This window comes from Nuphar pumila, chromosome 2, assembly GCF_984573655.1.
Source record: "Nuphar pumila chromosome 2, dmNupPumi1.hap1.1, whole genome shotgun sequence".
NCBI classification, from domain to species: domain Eukaryota; kingdom Viridiplantae; phylum Streptophyta; class Magnoliopsida; order Nymphaeales; family Nymphaeaceae; genus Nuphar; species Nuphar pumila.
Window position 1 is genome coordinate 52,523,440 of NC_143250.1, and position 20,867 is coordinate 52,544,306.

At 37.1% G+C, this 20,867-nt stretch overlaps 2 protein-coding genes across 2 annotated transcripts; both read right to left on the bottom strand.

The window, feature by feature from the left end:
- Positions 1–11,181: 11,181 nt before the first annotated feature.
- On the bottom strand, positions 11,182–15,023 carry LOC149845466 (uncharacterized). Its single transcript, XM_089988046.1, has 4 exons — positions 14,949–15,023; positions 12,474–12,583; positions 11,418–12,363; positions 11,182–11,289 (listed from the first exon to the last, which is right to left on the bottom strand). The coding sequence occupies exons 1-4, from the start codon at positions 15,021–15,023 to the stop codon at positions 11,182–11,184; spliced, it is 1,239 nt and encodes a 412-aa protein (XP_089844172.1).
- A 609-nt stretch (positions 15,024–15,632) lies between these two features.
- Positions 15,633–20,592, bottom strand: LOC149845467 (uncharacterized). The gene is made up of 2 exons (XM_089995765.1): positions 20,049–20,592; positions 15,633–16,201 (listed from the first exon to the last, which is right to left on the bottom strand). Exons 1-2 carry the CDS (start codon positions 20,342–20,344, stop codon positions 16,138–16,140), a joined length of 360 nt encoding a protein of 119 aa, XP_089851891.1. The 5' UTR covers positions 20,345–20,592; the 3' UTR covers positions 15,633–16,137.
- Between the last annotated feature and the right edge of the window lie 275 nt (positions 20,593–20,867).

The following is a 20,867-nucleotide window of genomic DNA, read 5'->3' on the forward strand; positions in this document are numbered from 1 at the left end:
CGATGGCCACTGTGGTCAGCCGCCCCTGGTTGCCGCTGGAGGCTGCCAGTGACTGTGTACAGCCACAGTCAAAAGCAGCCAGCCTCAAGTTAGTTGTTCGCTGTCGATGGGTGACCGTGGACGACGGTGACAGGCCGACGGACACCGACCGTCACCGTCGGCGGTGAAGGCCGGGTACGGGTGGCGGCCGATGTCTGCTGGAACAGAGGCGGGGTTGGTACCATGAGAGACTGAAAAGTTTTGGTTTCAAGGCCATTGTTTTCATTCGTCGGGACACAGCCTAGCTGCCATCGCCAGCGAATGGCCGCGATCAATGGCAACTGGCCGCCTGAGGCCAGTCGTCACCGACGGTGCATGCGGCCGACCCCGGTGGTGGGTGTGGGCTGAGGGATCCCTAATGGCAGCTTTTCGCTGCTGCAATCATCAGTCGTCGTCGTCAGTAGCAGAGGATGGTCGCCAGTGGCAGCTGCATGCGGCAGAGGTCGTTAGGGAAAGATGGTGTAACCCTCTGTAAAAAAAAAAATTGTTTCGGGTGGTCAAGGGTCGGGTTTCCAGTGTAGCATCTACAGTGGATCCTGACCGAGGCGGGGACACGAACTGGACTCGAACCCGTTATGGGTTCTGGGAGGACCGGGTCTATACCTGATCCAAACTTGGACCCATTGGTGAGACCGAATGGATCGGGTCTACATCTGACTCGATGGGGACCTGATCCAGACCCAGACCCATTTGGCAGGACCGGGTGGATCGGGTCTGCACCTGTCGAACCCAGACCCGTTGGTAGGACCAGGTGGATTAGGTTTGTGCCTGACCCACTGAGACTCGGTTTCGAACTTGGGATATAGTTCGTTGGGATCTAGATCTATGAGATTTGACCCAAGATCCATTTGTATCAGGTCTAAATCCGAATAGAGTCTGAATAGTAGTATCAGACCCATGTACAATTTTTGGGTCAGATTAGGTCCGAAACTAGATACTATAACAGGATCCGTGCACTGTTTGACCCTCTTTAAGAAGCAGAGTCAATTCCATGACTTATTTTGTGGATTCCTAGACCAGTTCAGAGCCTTTTTTGATCAGTTTCAAACAGGTTTTCAGTGGTTCCTACAAGAAGAGACCATGTTTTCATATATGAGTGAAAGTGCATGGGTTTTCTCGTTCGGTTTTAGGTGTTTATAGGCTTGTGTGCATGTTTCAGACCAGTTTGGATGTTCTGGGATTGGTTCAGGGTCTTTCTTGACTGATTCCAGGGTATTTTTTGATCGGTTCCAACATTGAGACCCCAAGTATTACCGGTAAAAGCATTCTTTGTCATTTTTTTCTCATACTTTTGTGAAAATCTCTATAAAAAAAGATTTTGTGTAAAAACACAATGCTAGAAACATGAGGTGTGCACAAAGGCACAAAAGGAGAACTTCTCACAAGTGCACAAAGGCACGTATACAAATGTACAAAAGTAAAAAATATCAACTTGAATATATTGGGTCCCAAAAGAGGTTTTACAAAAGCATTAGAAACCTAAAGGGGTACCCCTATTTATAAGGCCATGGAGTCATGGTGTGTGTGCGTGTGTGTGTGTGTGTGTGTGTGTGTGGGTGGGGGGGGGGGGGGGGGGGGGGGGGGCTCCAAAACATATGTTGGAGCCCCTCCAACGATTAGAAATGTAACCGTTGGAGGGTGCTCCAACCTATGTATTGCCCCCCCCCACCCCCCATGTTACATCTTATTAATTAAAAAGAAAAAGATAAAAAGTGAAAAAGAAGAAATATAAAAATAAGAAAACAAATTACAACATATTCTCAAATGAGAATATGCGTAAAACATATGAATTTACATAAATACCCTTATTGGGTTTGAGATATATATTAATATATATATACTTAGATAGATACATATACATATATATGATATATATATATATATATATTCAAGATACACTATATTTTAACACCCCCCCCCCTCAAACTTAGGGTGACACAATCGAAAGTTTGCTAAGAAGGAAGTTAAATCTTAGAGAGCACAATGCCTTGGTGAAGAAGTTTGTTAGTTGATATTCTGATGTAAACATAAGGAAGGTCAATGGTTCTTCTTAAATATTCTTCACGAATATAGTGTCAGTTCATCTCGATATGCTTCGTGCGCTCATGAAATGTGTGATTTTTGGCAATGTAGATTGCAATTTTATTATCACAACATAAATTTGTGGGCCCTTGGACTTGAATATTCATATCTTTCAACAAGCTGTGAATCCAAATTATCTTCATGGTGGTAGATGTCATGGCTCTATACTCAGCTTTGGTGGATGGAAACGATACTTTTGTTGCTTCTTGCATCTCCAAGAAATTAGTGATTCACCTAGAAAAATACAAAAACCAGTGGTGGAGTGACGGTTATTTGGGTTACCTCTCCAATCAGAGTCAGTATAAGCAATTAAATTCAATTCAGAAGAAGAAGATAGAAATATCTCCTTGTTTATTGTACCCTTTATGTATCTGACGATGTGAAGAATGGCGCTCATATGAACTGTAGTAGGTGTATATTGAAATTGACTAGCGACATGTATTGCATGAGAAATATCAGGCCTCGTAATGCTGAGATATGTTAAAGATCCAACCAGTTGCTGGTAAGGTGTGGGATCTTTTAGAAGAATCACATCATCAATCTTCATCTTTGAACCTACTATTTCAGGAGTTTCACAGACCTTGTCATCTGTGATTCCTGATCTGTCAAGAATCTCACAAGCAAGTTTAGTTTGAGACAAAAAATAACCTCTCTGAAAATAAGCAACCTCAATTCTCAAAAAATATGTCAAAAATCTTAAGTCTGACATTTCAAATCTTGAAGTTAAGATAGATTGAATGCTCTTGATTCCTTTGACATCATCACATGTTATTAACATATCATCAACATATAACAGTAATATAACAATCCCTGCATCAGATTTCTTAACAAACAATACGGTGTCAGTATAGCATGAACTGAAACCATTTTTAGTTATTATATTGTTAAACCTATCGTGTCAAGCCTTGGGAGCTTGTTTCAAGCCATAAAGAGCTTTATGAAGATGAAGAACTTTATTTTTAGGAATTTTCATACCAGGTGGAGCATCCATGTAGACTTCTTCATTAAGATCGTCATTTATAAAGGCATTTTTGACATCCAATTGGTAAATATTCTATTTTCTAATGGGATGTATTGAAGATGAGACATCTGACAATAACCATATGAGCTACTGGAGCAATTGTCTCTTCATAGTCAATCCCGTATTCTTGACTATACCCTTTAACAACTAGACGAGCTTTATACCTCTTAAGAGATCAATCACTTTTGGTTTTGACTTTGAACACCAATTGATATCCTATAGTTTTCTTTTCACTGAAAAGCGTTTAAAATTCCCAAGTGTTGGCTTTCCTAAACGCTTTGAGTTCACTCTCCATGGCTTCTCTCCATTCAATATACCGTTTGGCATCTTAAAAAAAAATCAGTTTAAAATATGAGTGAATGGCACTTAAGCAAGCCCAATATTTAGGAGAGAAAGAATCAAAGATACGAATCTAGAGGGAGTTCTTCTAGTTCTCTTGGTTCTTCTAAGGTTTGAATCATGTGAGGAGATAGATTCGTTAGGTTCACTATATTGCTCAATAGCACTTCTAAATGTGCGTCTATCTCTATGAGTATAGGTGATAGGGTTTTTAGTTATATTTTCTTCTTGAGAGGTAGTAGGGTTAGAGTTATTGTTGATTTCAACAACTTCATTGTCACTGTTATATGTTGATTCATCATCACTAGAGATATCATCATCTTTAGATAAAAGATAAAAAAGAAAGAAATAGTTGGCATTTTCAAAATGAGATTCATTCTTTTTAAAACCACTATCATTTTCCAAAAATGTTATATTCCTTAAGACATATAACTTATCATTTTTAGTATCATAACATCGAAACCCTTTTTGGGTTTTGGAGTAGCCAAGAAAAGCATAATGAATGGCTTTAGGTGAGAGTTTATCATTCTTATCTATAAGGACAAAGCACTTATAACAAAAAACTTGCAATCTATTATAATCAGGTTCTTTTTCATATAGAGTTTCGAAAGAAGAGATTTTATCTAAATTTTTAGATGGAAGATGATTAATAAGATAAACTGAAGCAAGAGCTGCTTCAGCCCAAAAAAAATTGAAATATTTTGGGAAATAAGAAGGTATCTAGTGGTTTCAATGATATGCCTATGCCTTTTTTTTTTGCTAGCCCATTTTGTTGTGGGGTCTTAGGACACGATCTTTGATGGACAATACTATAGTCTTCAAGATATTCCTTAAATTCATTGGAGAGATATTCACCTCCGAAATCGGTCCTAAATATCTTTAAATTACTATTAAATTGATTTTTAATTATTATATGATATAATTTAAAACATGAAAACACTTTATGCTTATGTTTAAGAAAATATATCCAACAATATTAACAAAAATCATCTACAAAGTCACATAATAGGCAAAGCCTCCCTTGGATATGACGGGTGTCGGTCTCCAAACATCCGAATGAACAATTTCAAAAGGTTTTGTGGTAAATATAGATCTTTGTTCAAAAGGCACACTTCTCATTTTTCCAAGAATACAATCATTACAAGAGAAAGTACTTTTACAAATATTTTTAATAAAATGCAAATAGGATAACTTGGTGATGATGGAATGACCAAGTCTTTTGTGCCAAACATTTATATCTTTATGTTGAGCCACATTACAAAAAGGGCTTTTAGGGATTTGAAGAGAATCCACATAGTACAAGTCTTTCTTCCTAGAGCCTTCCCCAATCAACTTCTCAGACCGGTGATCCTGTATTAAACATTTATTAGATGAAAATTGAATGTCACATCCAAGGTCTAAGAGTTGAGAGACGAAAAGTAAGTTCAAATTCAATTTTGGTATAAATCTAATTTTGAGAATAAAAAAATTTTGAGTTTCAAAGTTTTTAATCGCCTTAATTTCAAGAGAAGTGTCATCTGCGGTTGAAACAAAAGATGGTGACAAACTTTTAGAATATTCAGAAAGAGAGGAAATGTTTGGAGACATATGAAATGAATCACCCGAGTCTAAAAGCCAAGAAGTTTTACTTGAAGGAGAAGGAGTCGATACAACGGCACCAAAAATGGCTCCCTTAAGAAGTGGTTGAAGAGTTTTCATAATTTGATTTAGAGAGAGAGTTTCATTTGTGGAAGTAGATGTACCTTCTTCTTTTTTAAGTTGGGATGTGGTTGCCATAGCCAATAATTTTTTCTATTTGAGATAAACCAGTTTCATGTGACCTGGTTTCTTGCAAAAGTGACATACAATTTTGCTATAGTCCCTTCTTCCGCCTTGTCCTCCATTGGATCCTTGATTTTGATTTTTAAAATGTGGGGGTTTATATGTTCTCAAGTTGTTCCCGGGCCTAGAAACGGCATTCACCCCATCACATTCTTCTTGATTTGTGGGCATTGCAAGAACACTTGGACTTTGCTTGCTAATGTCCATACAAGTTTTCTCTCTACTTAATTTTGTAATGACGTCTTCTAGAGAGGGAGATGTGAAGGAGGATAGAAGAGATGATCTAATTTGCTCAAACAGGAGCCTTAGCCCATTCAAAAAATTAAAAAAATGATCTTCTTCTAATTGCTTATGACGAAGCTCTATGGTCTCTCCACTCCACTTTGATTCAAGCATAGCAAGCTCATCCCAAATGGAAGAGAGTTCGGTAAAATACTCTCTTATAGTCATTTCTCCTTGGAGAAGAGTTAACGCCCTTTTTTGGAGATAATACTTATGGGATAAGTCCCTAGAAGTGTATATCTTTTCAAAATACTCACAAGCTTGAGATGCCTTTTTAAACTTTATAATATTGGCATTGATTCTTGTCTCAACGGAGGAGAAAATCCATGATAAGATTTTGAAATTCTTCATTTCCCATTCCTCATGTTGTTTGCTATATTCTTCAAGCGCCTTGGTTTGTTCATCTTTCTCAAGAATTTTTATTTCTCATTTTTCAACCAAAGTGATTTTAGGCTCCAGTTTCGAAATCGAGCCTTGAACATAACCCCAAAGTCATTTTCTTTTAATGTGAGCTTCTATATTTCTGGCCCATATGTGATAGTTGGAGTCATTTAGCTTGAAACCAAGAGAAAAATGAGAGTCTTTTTCACCCATTCGAGAGAAAAGAGTACACATCATAATAAGATTTTAAATCTTACTTAATGTAGTAAACTTCTAAAATATTGGATGAAGAAGAGTCTTCACGCCAATTTTCAAAATGTTGAAGGCACGTTTTTTGAGGCACTCAATATTTGTGAAGAACCGCACCAATTTCTTTCTCCAAGTGACTTTGCTCTGATACCATGTGAAAAACTCTATAAAAAGAGATTTTGTGTAAAAACACAATGCTAGAAACACAAGGTGTGCACAAAGGCACAAAAGGAGAACTTCTCACAAGTGCACAAAGGCACGGATACAAATGCACAAAAAAATATCAACTTGAATATATTGACTCCCAAAAGGGGCTTTACAAAAGCATTAGAAACCTAAAGGGGTTCACCCCTATTTATAAGGCCATGGAGTCATTGGGGGGCTCCAATACATATGTTGGAGCCCCTCCAACGGTTAGAAATGTAACCGTCGAGGGTGCTCCAACCTATGTATTGGGGGGGGGGGGCATATTACATCTTATTAATTAAAAAGAAAAAGACAAAAAGTGAAAAAGAAGAAATACAAAAATAAAAATAAGAAAACAAATTACAACATATTCTCAAATGAGAATATGCGTAAAGCATGTGAATTTATATAAATGCCCTTATCGAGTTATATATATACACACGCTATATTTTAACAGTTTTATGTGTATTTTCATCATGAATGCATGACATTGCATGCATTTTATTTGTTTTAAGTTATCCATGATCTTTAAGCATGAAATTATGACTTAATTCATGATATATGTGATATGTTTCATCAAAATTTCATTTGTGCATATGAGATATGACATGAATTTGTGTTTTTTGATGTTATTATACATAGTTTATCATGAATATGCATGCATGGGCATGCTTTGTAATATGCATATGTTTGCGGTAAAAGATCTCAATCAACTCACTCTTGCAATCACCAAAGTAATCTGAGTTGTGTCGATTGGGGGTTCTTTGGATCGTGTTAAGATTCAGTCTTGCAATTGTGTATGATTTTATGAAATAATGATTCTACCCAAAGATAGGTCATCGTGTTACAAATTCACACAAGGTGTAATAGTAGGAGTCACACTAGCCCATGAAGCATGATTGTACCCAAAGATACAGTGTTGAATTGTTTCTAGTTACATGATATATTAGTTTCACTAATTAAAGTCAATTTCTTAAGAATTTAGAAAATGAAGCAACTTCGAGTATTATTGTTTTCACCAAAGTGGAACAATAATGATTTTATTATGCTTGCCTTAAAAAAGGTGAATAATAAAGGGTCTCATATTTACTTTTTCAATATGAGTCTTATATGAGCAATAATTTAGTATTTTTTCTTCGTTCTTGCAATACCAGGTTCCTTGAACGTTGACGATTCTAGTAATATCCCTATTTTAGACATATCTAATTTTTTGATTAAAAAGATATAATGTTATTCACGTTGGGATACATGGACCTAGATTTAACGTTAAGAATTTATGAACCTCTCGCTCTAACAGAGCAAGTTATAACTAGTCAAAAAAATTGCCTTTAAGAAGTGGAAGAGCTCTAATAGGCTTAGCATATAACTTTTGTAATCTAAAGTGGCTAAGAATATTAGAAGAATCATCCCTCATTGCAGGACAGTGAAAGAATTTATGAGAGTCATTGAGGCTCAGTTTGTCAGTTCTAATAAAATTAGATTCAGTACTTTGATGTCCAAATTAGTATCTATAAATTATTCTAGAGATGGTAACATTCGACAATGCATTTTGAAAATGTGCAAAATTGCATCTCAACTAAATGACATAAAGCTCTTCATTTTTTATTTCTTCTTAGTCCATCTAATTTTGACTTTATTGCCTATATAATACGGACCCTTCAAAATTTGTTACAACACATATAATGATGAGTGGTCTTTTAATGACCTCTTGAGTAAGTGTATTGATGAGGAAGAAAGATTGAAAGGTGAGAAGGAGCAGTATGCACATATGACTTCTCATAGGCAAGGTATTCTTGGGAGAAAGAAGAGTTTTTTCAGAAAAAAAAAAAAGCAAGAAAAAAACCTTTGGGGAGAATTCTAACTCTCAAACGAATGTCAAATCCCAATCGAGAGGTTCTTTTACAAAGTATTTCTTCTGTAAGAAGAAGAAACATAAGAATATGGGTTGCCTGAAACATAAGAAATAACTCAAAAAGAAAGGTAATAAGTTATTTATTTTTCATGAGTGCAATTTAATTTATATTTTATTGCATAGTTGGTGGATTGATTCTACATATTGTCAACTATTTATAAACATTTCTGAATAAAAGGAAACCAGCAGAGCATAAAAGAAGCATATTCTCAAGAAACAAGATGTGTTCACATATGAAGAACGTTGAGACCTGCAGAGTTGTGTCAGAGTCTGGTTCATTTTGGATTTGGTCGATACATTTTATGTTTAATCTTACAATCAGAACCTTATTTCAATTTCAAAACTTGATAAGTTTGGTTTTGCATTTAATTTTGAAAACTTCAAACTTATTAATTTTAAAAATTCTATTCATGTTGGTTTTGCATATATATGTGATGGTTTGTATCGTTTGAAAACCAAACTCCATATCCAGAAATCTCACTCCGTTGAGAATATAATGAATGGCAATAAACATGGTTTAAAAGATAATCAATCTTATTTATTTTGGCATCGAAGATTAGGAGACATATCAAAATAGAGAATCCAAAGACTTATGAAAGAAGAGATTCTTGGACTCTTAATTTCATAGATACCGAACTATGTGTTGACTGCATAAAGGCTAAACAGTCCAACACATATAAGAAAGATATCAAACATAACAATGAAAAATTATAGATTGTTCATATGGATATGTGCGAGTTATTTTTCTTGAATTATATGGGTGAAAAGTATTTTTGAAGCTTTATAGACGATTACTCAGGGTACATGTATCCCTATTTACTATTTGAGAAATTTGAAGTCTTTTGTGTTTTAAAGGACTTCAAGAAAGAAGTAGAGAAACAAACCGGTAAAGTTATAAAAGTGGTCAGGTCTGATAGATGTAGTGAATATTATGATCATTTTATTAAGATGGGACAAAAAGAATGGTCATTAGCATAGTTTATAAAGGAGGAAGACATAATACCTCAATACACCATGTCTAGTAGTACCTACTAAAATGGTGTATCTAAAAGAAGAAATTGTATGTTTAAGGAGATGGTTCGAGCGATGTTAGATAACCCAAGCCTTCTCTTGGCCTTGTGGGGTGGAGCTCTTAGGACAGTTGTGCACATATTGAATAAGGTTCCTACGAAGGTTGTGCAAAAGACTTCTTATGAGTTATGGACATGTAGAAAACCTTCTTTGTCTTAGATTCGCATATGAGATTGTCTGACTGAAGCTAAATTGTAAAACCTACATATAAAAACCTTTGATTCTAGAACAACTAGTGGATTTTTTATTGGTTATCCAAAAAGATCAAAGGACTTTAGGTTTTATTGTCTATCTCATACACCACAAATAGTGGAAATAGATAAAACAAGATTTTTTAAAAATAGTTCTATTGAGATAGATGCATCTCAAAGTCTTGCAGTTGAAGAATTGCAGGATTCAGTTTTCATACCTGTAAAGAAAATGATTGTAGATCCTCTTACTAAAAGGTTAGCACTGAGATTATATTCTCAACATGTAATAAGGATAAGTCTATTTGATTCCTTCTAATGTATGATAATACATTGTAGTTATATGTTATCAAATTTATAAAACTAAATTGATTCTCTGTGTTTTTCGTGCATTGTTGATTATGTATAAAATGTCTCTCATTGTGATGAGAGAATAGCAGAATAACAATGTTAAAAGGATGAACATAATGGGTTAGAGACTAACCTATTTATAAAAGTATTTTTAACATGCTAAATACTTAAAATGAATAATATTATAGTGCATGAAAATATGACATCTTATATAGAGGTGTTTATCTGTATGACTCGTATGATTCATTCTTGTAGTACAAGATGACATATAAACCCACATGAAAATTGAATCAAGGTAATAATAATAAACCTCGATGAAGTGTTTTTCCATGTCAATGGGTCAAGTGAGAGAATGTTGGATTTTGGATCTGATCGGGTCCAACATGAATGTGACTCATATTAACATGGGCACATCAAGGAACATATATGGGAGAGGCTCTTGGGTTTTAGGGGTTACAAAACAGTTACGAGGCCTCATAATTGTCTACATTTGCCCATTATAGACCTCCCTCAGATCTCTTTATAAATAGGAGACCTGTAGTGTTGTGATGAGTGTCATCTACGTATTGTTAAGTCTCTCTCACTATTTTTGGGTTTTAAGGATCTTGCTCATTTTTCGACATTCTAGCCTAGGCTCATTGTAGGCATCGATTGGCTAAGAAGAATGCCAACCACCCGCATCTACCGAAGCGTCGTTTGAATCGTCCATAACCGCATCAAGTGGCTCTTCTGTGATTCATTTGATGCTAACAAACCCCTCCACTGAAAATTTAATCAAATGTGTATTGTAGATTGCAAATGCACTTTTATAGTTGTTAATAACTTGTTGATATGCATTACCACAAGTTTTGGAAGTGCTAACTAGGAGAAGTTTTGCAAGTATATGTAAATTTTGTTTTTTCAACAGCTGAAAAGTTTAGGAGTAAGAACAAATTTTCACTGTACAAAAGGGTGCAAGTTTGTTCCTTGGAATGGAATGCACAAGAAGGTTTCATCCTTATTTCAATTTACTCATGGTTCTTAAAGAATACAAATTATACTGACACAAACCCAAATGATTCACACTGTTAATCCCTATTTCCATACAACAATGAAAGAGGAATTCCTATTTCCATACAACAATGAAAGATATGCATCGAACATAAATCCTTTAAATCCTAAAACCCTCTAAATTTTCAAATTGTCTTCTATAAATTTCACAAAACATATTCAAGCTCTAATGACACAACAAACAAAACCAAACTCCAATATCTAGACACTCAGTGCACACCAGGAGGATGACTGTAGTATGCTTCAGCTGAACCCTTACATAAGGCCCTTTCTAATCTCACTTCAAATGGAGTTGAATGCCAGTACACTCTCTGATCCTGCCACATATAAATTGCAACAGTTTTAGTTTCCTTTCTTATCAAACCCATAAACTCAAAATTTAAGCCAGCCTTCTGTTTGACTTGGTACCTTTAATGGTATCAAACCCATAAATTCACACTGTTACCTCTCTGTATTTACTGGTTGTATTTGGTATTCCTTTAATCTCAGGACCAGATTTTGCTGACAATTCTTCCATGGCAAATGGTTTGTTCCAATTTCCATCAGGAGACCAGCATGGTGATCTTTGAGGAGGTGTTGGATTGATCGGTTCATTTGTCAATGCACCAAAAAAATTTCGTTCTCCACCAATCTTATTCGAGCAAATAGTACCATGCTTGGATTTTTCAGAAATGCCTGCATGGGTAATGCCGGAATAGGCCTCTGCAGCAGTCTCAGTGGGACTTAACCAGTTTGAGAGACTAGCATCAACCCGCATTTCCTCTCTTGGATCCGATTTGAATTTGATCAGTGTTTCTTGGTTGCATGGAATATTTTCCTTCCTCTCTTTCAATAGCGGTGTGTTCTTAGAGTCTCTACTCTTTAGTGATTTCCACTGCGAAAGATTTTCAACTGGGTTTAGCACAGAATGAACATACTGACTCCGGTCTCGGGGATGACTAACCACCATTGTTGGTCTCTGGTTCACAGCATCAGCTTCTTTCTTGATAGATGGAGGTGAATCACTTTTTATTTCTGACTCAAAAGAAGAAGAAGAATACCATTCAAACAACACCTCACGTTCATGATCTGCGTCAACATCATCATCGTCATAGTCTTCATCAGTATAATCATCATCAACATCATCATTTTCATCATCACTGTTTCTGCAATTCTGGTATCTGTGAGAAGCAGGGTATGAAGCAGTGGTAGAAGCAGTTGAATAATCTTCAGGAGTCAAAATTTGGTCTTTCTCTTCTATTTCATCTTGAGTACCTCCTTTACGTTCCTTCTCTGAGGAAAACTTCGGCTCTTCTTCAGAAGGAACCTCTGAATATGTTTTCACTTGAAGATCAAATGTGACCTTCTTCTGGGATCTAGAGTTCAAGACCTCTGTTTTTTCTGTTCTCTCTCTGAGGAAAAAAAAGGAGTCCTTTCAACCCACATTCTAAAAGAGAAAAAGGATGAAACATGTAAACGAATAAGCACCCAAAAGACAGAAGATTAAGCCCGATATCTAAACCTTGATTCTAAAATTGAACCTCCCTGGATCTCTGTGGTGGGTGGCTTCAAGGAACGAGTTGGAACAATCAAGGAGTAAGTGGGTAGCTGAGAGTCATGGCATTCATGGTTCTGCAACCAAATAGAGCATGAATTAGGCCATGAAAATGATGAAAAGCAAAGATAAGTCAGCACCAATAAAAAAAAAAATCTCATACAAAGAAGAAAACGGAAGAAAGAAAAGCTTACGGTGTTTCTTGGAAGGACTTTGGGTGTTGGCCTTCGCCCTCTTCTTCCCTTAGAACAGCCAAAACAAGCAAGAAAACACCCCATTTTCAGGTTGGCTTCTAAAGAGGATATGGGTTTTGGGAGGTGATTTAGGAGATGATGAGAGGGTTGGTGTTCATAGGAGGATGTTTTGGAGGAAGAGGAGAGAGTGGGTTGGCTTAGTTAGCCCTTTGGACGTCAGGGAAAAGGCTAGGTGCAATGGAGAGGACAAAACGGTCAAATATTTCGAAAAAAATATGACCGTTGGTACGCTTCCTGCCAGGGATAAGCGTTTGAAAGTGTAGAAATATAGCTGTTGCGGATGCGGGGCACACATAGTTGCACATCTAGTCGTCTTTGGAAGGGGATAAAAGAAAAGTTTGGAGGTGGGGGCAGTGCCTCCTAATTGTGAATAGGGTTCTCTTTCCCTCCATTTCATAGAACTCTCTCTCTCTCTCTCTCTCCATACATACGCGTAAAAACAACGGTTTTCCAAGAAAAGTCATTTCGGCAGAATAGTTCAGAAAGTTTTACTTTTGATTGTGTATACAATATTCTAATTTGCATGAGCATCACTGAATGCCGTTGCTGCAGCAAATGAGCCCTTTTAAAACCCAATACAAATCGAGGGAACCATCTTAAAGCATGAATGCAAAAAAAAAAATACCAATGTCTTCTCTTATTAATTTATTCTCATGTGTTTCAAATTTAAACTAGAGCAGTTTATTTCAATTGGATATAAAGTTTGGCTGGCTTCGTTCAAATCCCAAAAGTTATGTTATTAGTGATTAGCCCTAGGTGTCAGGTCCGCAGAAATAGCCTAAAAACTATGTCCACTCCTGCGCCAAATCTATGCCTGAACTGAGCCCTAATAAGTGACTGTAAATCTTAGCCTGAGCCTAGCTGACAATCTTGTGACTTTAAAGGCAATATATGGAAGCTGTAAAAATTCACAGTTGAATCTTCATATCGTATTCAAACCATGGGGCGTACGGCTGAGGGAAATTTCATCACTGTTTCTCCACCTATTTAGGTGGATAAAATTTTCATTTGCAAAGATCTAAAATTTACACAAATAAGTAAAAACTTTTCATGCAAAAGTTTTCACTCGTTTGAAATAGTACGAATTCAAATTTTGTACAAATATTTTCCATCCTTTTCCCACTTTTGAACGCGGCTTGAGCCAAGCCCTTTGATTTGATAAGGAGGCCTGAAAATTTTGGTTTTGGTCTGAATCCCAAAGTTATGCCGTTAGGCCAAGATTTCAGACCTACAGCAAACTGACCCAAACCTAATTTGGATATTTTGGAACAATTTGCTCATTGTGGAAGGGATACATTTCATTTGAAGCCACCAAGGATCCGGTCACTACTAAAAGGTGGAATACCATTTGAAAATTTCTATTTTTCAAATCCCATATCTATGCACCATGTCCAAAAGATTTTTTTAATCAAATAAAAGTCTTTATCATCCAACTCCAAATGAGAAAAGTGTTTTAGAGTAAATTACAGAGAAAGGCCCAATGTTTAGATATTGTTTTAGACCAGACTCAATCATAACCCCAGAAACACTTTAAACACTTTTTATTTTTAATTATATTTATAGGTTTTCTTTATATTCTTATATATTTTTCTATATTTATTAACTTTAAAAATAAATTATTAATTATCACAAGATTTTCCCTTGTCAAGAAAATCCCTATAATGAGATTTGTGTCATTGATCACAGTCTTACTGCCAAAGGCTCTCCTTTAGCAGGGCTCCAAAACGAGCTTCAGGTACCTATCCAGGACGCGCCAGGTTTGGGCCCAAAATTGGAACCCACACTTATCAAACTGGACGCATGCTTGGCATGGCCAAGCAAGGTTTCGGCCTGAGGTCCAACATCTAATAGGCCTGGCCTAGGCCAATTATATGTTTATACTGACCCATTTTAAAGAGCCGAGTAGAAAGGCTTGGGCTATGCCCATCACCCAGCACAAAAGTTCACAAGCTGGCTTAAGCCTGTTTTCCACATGGCCTTTTGTGAGCCCAACCCGAAACAAAGCCCTGCCTGCCGAATGCACCCGTAGATGTTTAGGTCAAAGGTTGGCAGAACCAAACAGGACAATTCAGAACCAGAAGTACTCCAACTCTTTAATGATAAACAGTCATGGCCTCATGAGTCATGGGAATAGGTTTCTTTTGTTTTAGTTCAAGTCTTCAAGAGCAGTCATAAACTGCAAACTAACACTGGCTTGCTGAACAAAACCCACAATGATGCGCACAGAGATTGGGGTACCAACAGATTTTCCCAGAAGCCTCATCAGTTAGGTGGTGGCGGTGGTTCTTTTTTTCTTTTTCTTTTTTGTAGCTTGGCCAAGGAAACCCCCCCATCATCGGCCACACATTTGCAGGCCTCTGGTTGGTAAACCCCTTGAGGTCTCCCCCTGCCTGCTAGGAAGTACACCCAGCTTCGACCTTTGTGGCAAGGGACATACCCCATGGGTTCCGAACTCATGATTTCTCGTCAACTTGGTGACCTTTATCAGCAGCCCCATCAAGTTAAGAACAACCTAAACCACCTGATTCTGTATAAGATTCAGTGTTTTCAACAATTGACCAAACCTCATTTTGAATCAAGCATTCCTACCACAGTTCTTATTAGGCCAATAAAACAGAAACTTCTTGCAGATTTCTACCTTCTTCAACCAGTATCAACAACATATAACAACATAAATAAAGCTAGCTCAGTTTTACATCATTAGTCATTATAGACACCAACAACTACCGCATGAGCTGTCTAAGGTGAAGGTACAACAGAAAAGGCGGTTTTCATGTTCATACCAAATGCTAGATGTGAAGAAAGTAGTTATAATATGTCATAAGAGGAACATAAAGGGTCGACAGGATTAAAGTTTGTACACTTGTAGAGATTTAAAACAAAAAAATTCCTCCCACTTTTTCATTGTACATGGTTATAGATTCTCAAAATCCAAGAGATTATTGTCAAAGCACAATTACATTCAAATTCAAACATGAATGCTTTCTCCTTGCTGCAATGCAGTTTACCCCACCAAATCATCGCTGCCCAACTTGCAGTGCTGCTGCTAAGTGATCATTAAAGCCATCTAGTTGAGCATCTTCCATATACACTGAATGGTACACTAACCACACTGCAGCAAGGATATCACCTTCTTTAGATATATCTCCAGATAAGGTTACAATTGTATTGGACCTGGTAATATAGAAATTTCAAAGTAGATGACAGTTCATGATCTACATCCAGTCCAAATACCCAATAATTCAGCAATGATCAAGTCCCAGACTTTTTTCCTTTAAGTTGAATGAAAACGGGATCCTCAACCCCTCTGTCTGCATCATGGCATAGTTACTTTCAAGTCAAACTGAGTGGATCTTGTCAAAACCAGCAACTGAGATTTACATTATGACACATACGCATGAATCTAAGGGATCATCGTCATAATCGTCATCACTTGAATCACTACACAACAAAAGAACAAAGTGAGGCAATAACAAGGAAAAAGCCACAAATACAATTTCACATTCAACACAGATTAAGAACTGCAAAAGAGGTGATAAACAGATTTGACTACCAATGTGTATGCAGCAAGGAATCTCAGTTTTCTTGGCATTACAGTATGCTGAAGAAAAGAAGGTAACTTTTCCTTTGTGTAACAGGGCCGCTGTTTTGGTTTGGATGCCTTATTATGGGGCCGAGAGATGCCATGTTAACCATGGCCCTGTTTTGGTGTGCAAAACTCCACGAATACTCCCCCCTGCCTACTGTAGATAATTTTCTGTTGGCTTCAGCCTTGCAGCAATGGATGCCCACCCCAGGTTTCAAACTCTTGATGTAACTTAACTTGAATGCCTTAAGCCGACCCACCGAACCAGGTTTCCCTTGTGGGCCAAAGAAGCTAACATTGCCTCCTGCAGCATGAAGCTCATACACAGCAGGCTGAAAAATATTCTACAGGCACAAGTATATATGGGGCTATCAATCTGTCGGATTCAGGCAGTAACCACTTCTGCCCAGTTCTTGGTCCATCAAAGGAATCCTTACAAGGCATACCTTCCAGGTCCTATCAGATCTGTCACAATCAATTCCAAGTCCAGGTTGAGTTGGCCTCACCTCGTAGACCCCCACTAACCCTAAACTTACACACAGAAATAAAATTGGATGTCATATTCAGGTTTGAATTGCAAGTAAACAAACTAGACCTCCCGCCAACCAGGAATTAAGTCCTGAACCAGCCCAGTGAACCTATTGAACCGCTTTAATCGATCCAGGTCTTTGTCCTATCAGTGCAGGTTCAGGTGAGGATTGGCTCTAACCTGGCACCAGTTAGCTGGCTCAGGATCACAGATCACCATGGCTCAAAGGCCCTAATATGCTGGGATAAGATCATTTTAGCTAAAAAAGATTCAGGTACACCCAGGGGTCATGAGTTGCAAGGTTCACTGTCTAAACCAAATAACTAGTCACCTGAGCAAGTGACAGCCATAAAACAGTCTGCATTCCTATGTACATACATGTCATCTAAGAAAAAGTCACCAGTTAATCATCAGCATTAGAAGGTAACTGACAGTTGAGCATGTAAAAACTTAGTAAGTGACGGTTCCAAATCATTGCAAATCTACCAGCAAACAATAGTTCTTTTAACAATGTTTTGATGATTGTTTTACTCCATATATTCTAAAAGCAACAAGAATTCTGCCAATGAAAAGCTACATTTATGACTTCCAAATGCATCAAACATACATAACTGATGCAGCTAGGAATGGCTTACAACAGAAGCAGCACTCGTCCAGGAACTACAGCATCCTTTTATTCAATACCAAGTACCCGGTTTGGATGCAGGTAATCCCACACAAATACAGTGTTCACCATCTTTCATGTGTCTTTGCATGTACGCATTTGAGAAGGATTTGAACTCAAGAGCTCCAGGGGGTACAGAACTGTAGTATTTCACCAACAGATTTGACAACCATGTCTTTCTTGTATATTCTTAACATTCTGATGTCTAGGATGTAACTTATAATGTCAACAAAGTTTTTATAACTTTTAATATCAATTTTTTCTACATATTTGTCACCCTCAATAGCAGACACCTTTTCCTTTTATATCTTCCAGAAAGCTGCTGTAGGTTCTGTCCCCCGAACACAAGATGCAATAGCATCACAGTCCAAAGGCATTCATGCCATTTTCAGTTCAGTCTCTCTTTGTTTAAAGGAGATATAGCTAGTTTTGGAACTATACTATATCAAGTTCTCCTACACTAGGTATAAAGCGTAAGTTCAAATATACGTTCTGCAGAGAGTTCCAGAGGTTAAGTGGGTTGCTATGCGTTCCCTTATTTTCTGTTAAAATAGTGAGGAGAGAAAAGGAAAAAGATAAAATACAGATGATCAGCCAAGGGGCAGGAAAAGGAAAACAGAAATAGTTCCCAAATCTCGAAGATAAGGATTAAATAGGATTAGATTATATGGAGAAGAGGGTGACAACCCTACAGGAAAAAAACCGATACCAGGCAAAGAGTAAATAAAACAAGTGTTGAGCACAAAAAGAGGGCTAAAATAAAAGTTGACAAAGGTAGACTGATGAAAATATTTCCTTTTTTTTAATAATGGCTAGGTTGGCAGCAATCTGAAGCCAGCTAACATGGCAAAGATTAAAAGGAGGAGAAGAGAACAGAAGAATACACCCCAGATGTAAAGTTTTTCTTATATCAACTTGGGGAAAAGTCAAAGAACACTCGAGCAAACATCCAAATACAGACATATAAATCTAGCGGCAAGGCAAAACCTTGTAGTATCATATCACAATAGACTTTAGTATTCTAGCTTCAATATGTAACAAGGTAAATGGGCTTGAGGAAGACAAATAGTAGTATTTCTAGATGGATGGGTGGAAAGAAATGGGGTGTGCCATACATCTCAAACTGATAAAGGTGATCTTATAAGACTGCAATAAGCTATGCACTGTTTGGATGTGCCAACTAATGGGCAACAAACACAAGATGAAGAATAAATGAACGTGGCAGATTGTGTAAAGTAAGCAAACTGTAACAAATTAACATGATCAAGAAATATTATTTTAGTAAATTTAGGACATCACTGATAAAATTGAAAACATAAGTTTCAGTACTACTATTAGTAGTAATAGTCATTCACCGATTTATTGCGACTTATCTTTTTTGTCCCAAGCCTATGTGTTTTACAAATTATTGCAAACCCAAGTTAGTAACAAATATAAGTCAGAATCCATATTTCAATACTACAGAACATATCCTTTTATTAAGGATAAAATAAAAGACTATTTCCATACAAGAGGAATATCCGATTCTGAATCAAAACACAGGTGCAATATGATTTGTGAAAAAATAGGTGATAACATTGATTTAATGTTTGAATCCGAAAAAATAAACTTTACCATCCACGTGAATGACATCAAGATCTTAGTCATCTTGGAAGTTAATGACAGAACATATTCGCATGACTGCAGAAAATTAAAACAATAAACCTCCTTGTCAGCACGTTATCTACTTGACCTGCTGGGGTTGATATGTTGATTCTGACGTGAATCAAAGACTTTTTGAAGGTCAATTAATTTATCTAAAGTCAATATGCATGTTACATAATGAGTCGAGATCATCAAGATCCTGATCGATATCATTAAAGGCAGACCCCACTGATACCTATATTTCCCCCATATGGCATCCACTCCATTACGCACTTCAAAAGATCGATTAAACCTTGAAAAATATGGGATTACGAACCCTTTTACATATCTGAATTGCCAAGCACCTGTTTTGCATGTGAGAAATCTAAAGACAGATCAAAGAATTATAGAGCCACCAACTGGACTAACAACTTAAGAAAAGACTGCACGTCCTTCTAAACAAAATTACCTTACAACTTGTGTACTATATGTTCATTCATTCTGCTCTAAGATGACTTGTACAATGACTGCATTGATAAATTGAATAAACACAAATGCCATAACAAACGAAACAAACACCAAGGTTCCAAAATTAAAGAACAAAAAAGATTGATGGTCACCAATCAAACCAACAACGCATTTGATCGTTGCCAAAATAACCTTAAAATTTGTGTACTATGCATCTATTATTTTGCTACAATGAATAATTAAAATACAAACATCAACAATTCAGAAAGATACAAACACCATGAAAAGAAGAATCGTACACCAAAAAAAGAAAAAGCAAACAAGAAGTACGCCAAGCATTCATTCGAAAACTCGTGAACAAACCAGAATTCACGATTAAAAAGATGAACTTTTCTGTAAGGGGTTCGACATAGATTACCTCGGCACGAATTCGCGAACTTGCACTAGTTTTTTGCCGTTCTTATCGTTCCACTGAACTTTCCGCCTGGATTTCGCCGGCCCATTAGTCCCCCTCTTCGAGCTCCTATTCTTCTGCAAAGAAGACAACAAGGCATTCGATTCCCCAACTTCCCTTCCCACCTCACCCTCCTCCTCCTCCTCCTCCTCCTCCTCCTCCTCCTGCTGCTGCTGCTGCGGTACCAATTCCGCCTTCTCAACGCCGACGACCATTTTCTTCTTCTTCGAATCGCTACGACTCAAAGCGCCAGGATCCATTGTTGCAGAAACAATTACACCATGAATCCCTCACCCGAACCATGGGACGCGTAATTTACACGTCCGATTCATCAAGAATCCATTCAGAACCAAATCAAATAAAGGAAAAAAGCAACACCCACATTCACCATTCATCAAGAATCCATTCAGAACCCCACCAAACAGAGGAAAAAGAAATGCCCACCTTCACCAATCAAGAAAACAAAGCATCCCCAAAATTGGGCACCCCATAAAGCCCCGTAATTCTCAATTCTCATCAATCTCGCCCCGTATTTAAACAAATCTCAAGTGAAATTAATGCCAAGCACGCGAAACAAATGATTAAGGATAAACAATAAAAAAAATATTGTAATTTAATAGCTAAGAAATTGATGGACGTCGACTCGACGAGGAAACAAAGAGAGTTTTTGAGACGAAGGAATGGGATTAAAAAAAAATCGGATTAGATTATCTAAACAATAAGATTTTAATAATAAAACCAGAAAAAAATCGAATCTTTAGGGGTTTAATAATCGCGACACGA

What these genes read in the sequence shown, in the direction of transcription:
- LOC149845467 (XM_089995765.1), bottom strand. Translation starts at nt 20,344, where the DNA reads ATGGATCCTGGCGCTTTGAGTCGTAGCGATTCGAAGAAGAAGAAAATG. An exon ending in GTTCGCGAATTCGTGCCGAG is followed by an intron (nt 16,202 to 20,048) that starts GTAATCTATGTC and finishes TTTGTTGTGTAG; the next exon opens with TGATTCAAGTGATGACGATT.
- LOC149845466 (XM_089988046.1), bottom strand. Translation starts at nt 15,023, where the DNA reads ATGAGGCTTCTGGGAAAATCTGTTGGTACCCCAATCTCTGTGCGCATC. An exon ending in GTTTTGTTCAGCAAGCCAGT is followed by an intron (nt 12,584 to 14,948) that starts GTTAGTTTGCAG and finishes ATTTGGTTGCAG; the next exon opens with AACCATGAATGCCATGACTC. An exon ending in GGTTCAATTTTAGAATCAAG is followed by an intron (nt 12,364 to 12,473) that starts GTTTAGATATCG and finishes TTTTTTCCTCAG; the next exon opens with AGAGAGAACAGAAAAAACAG.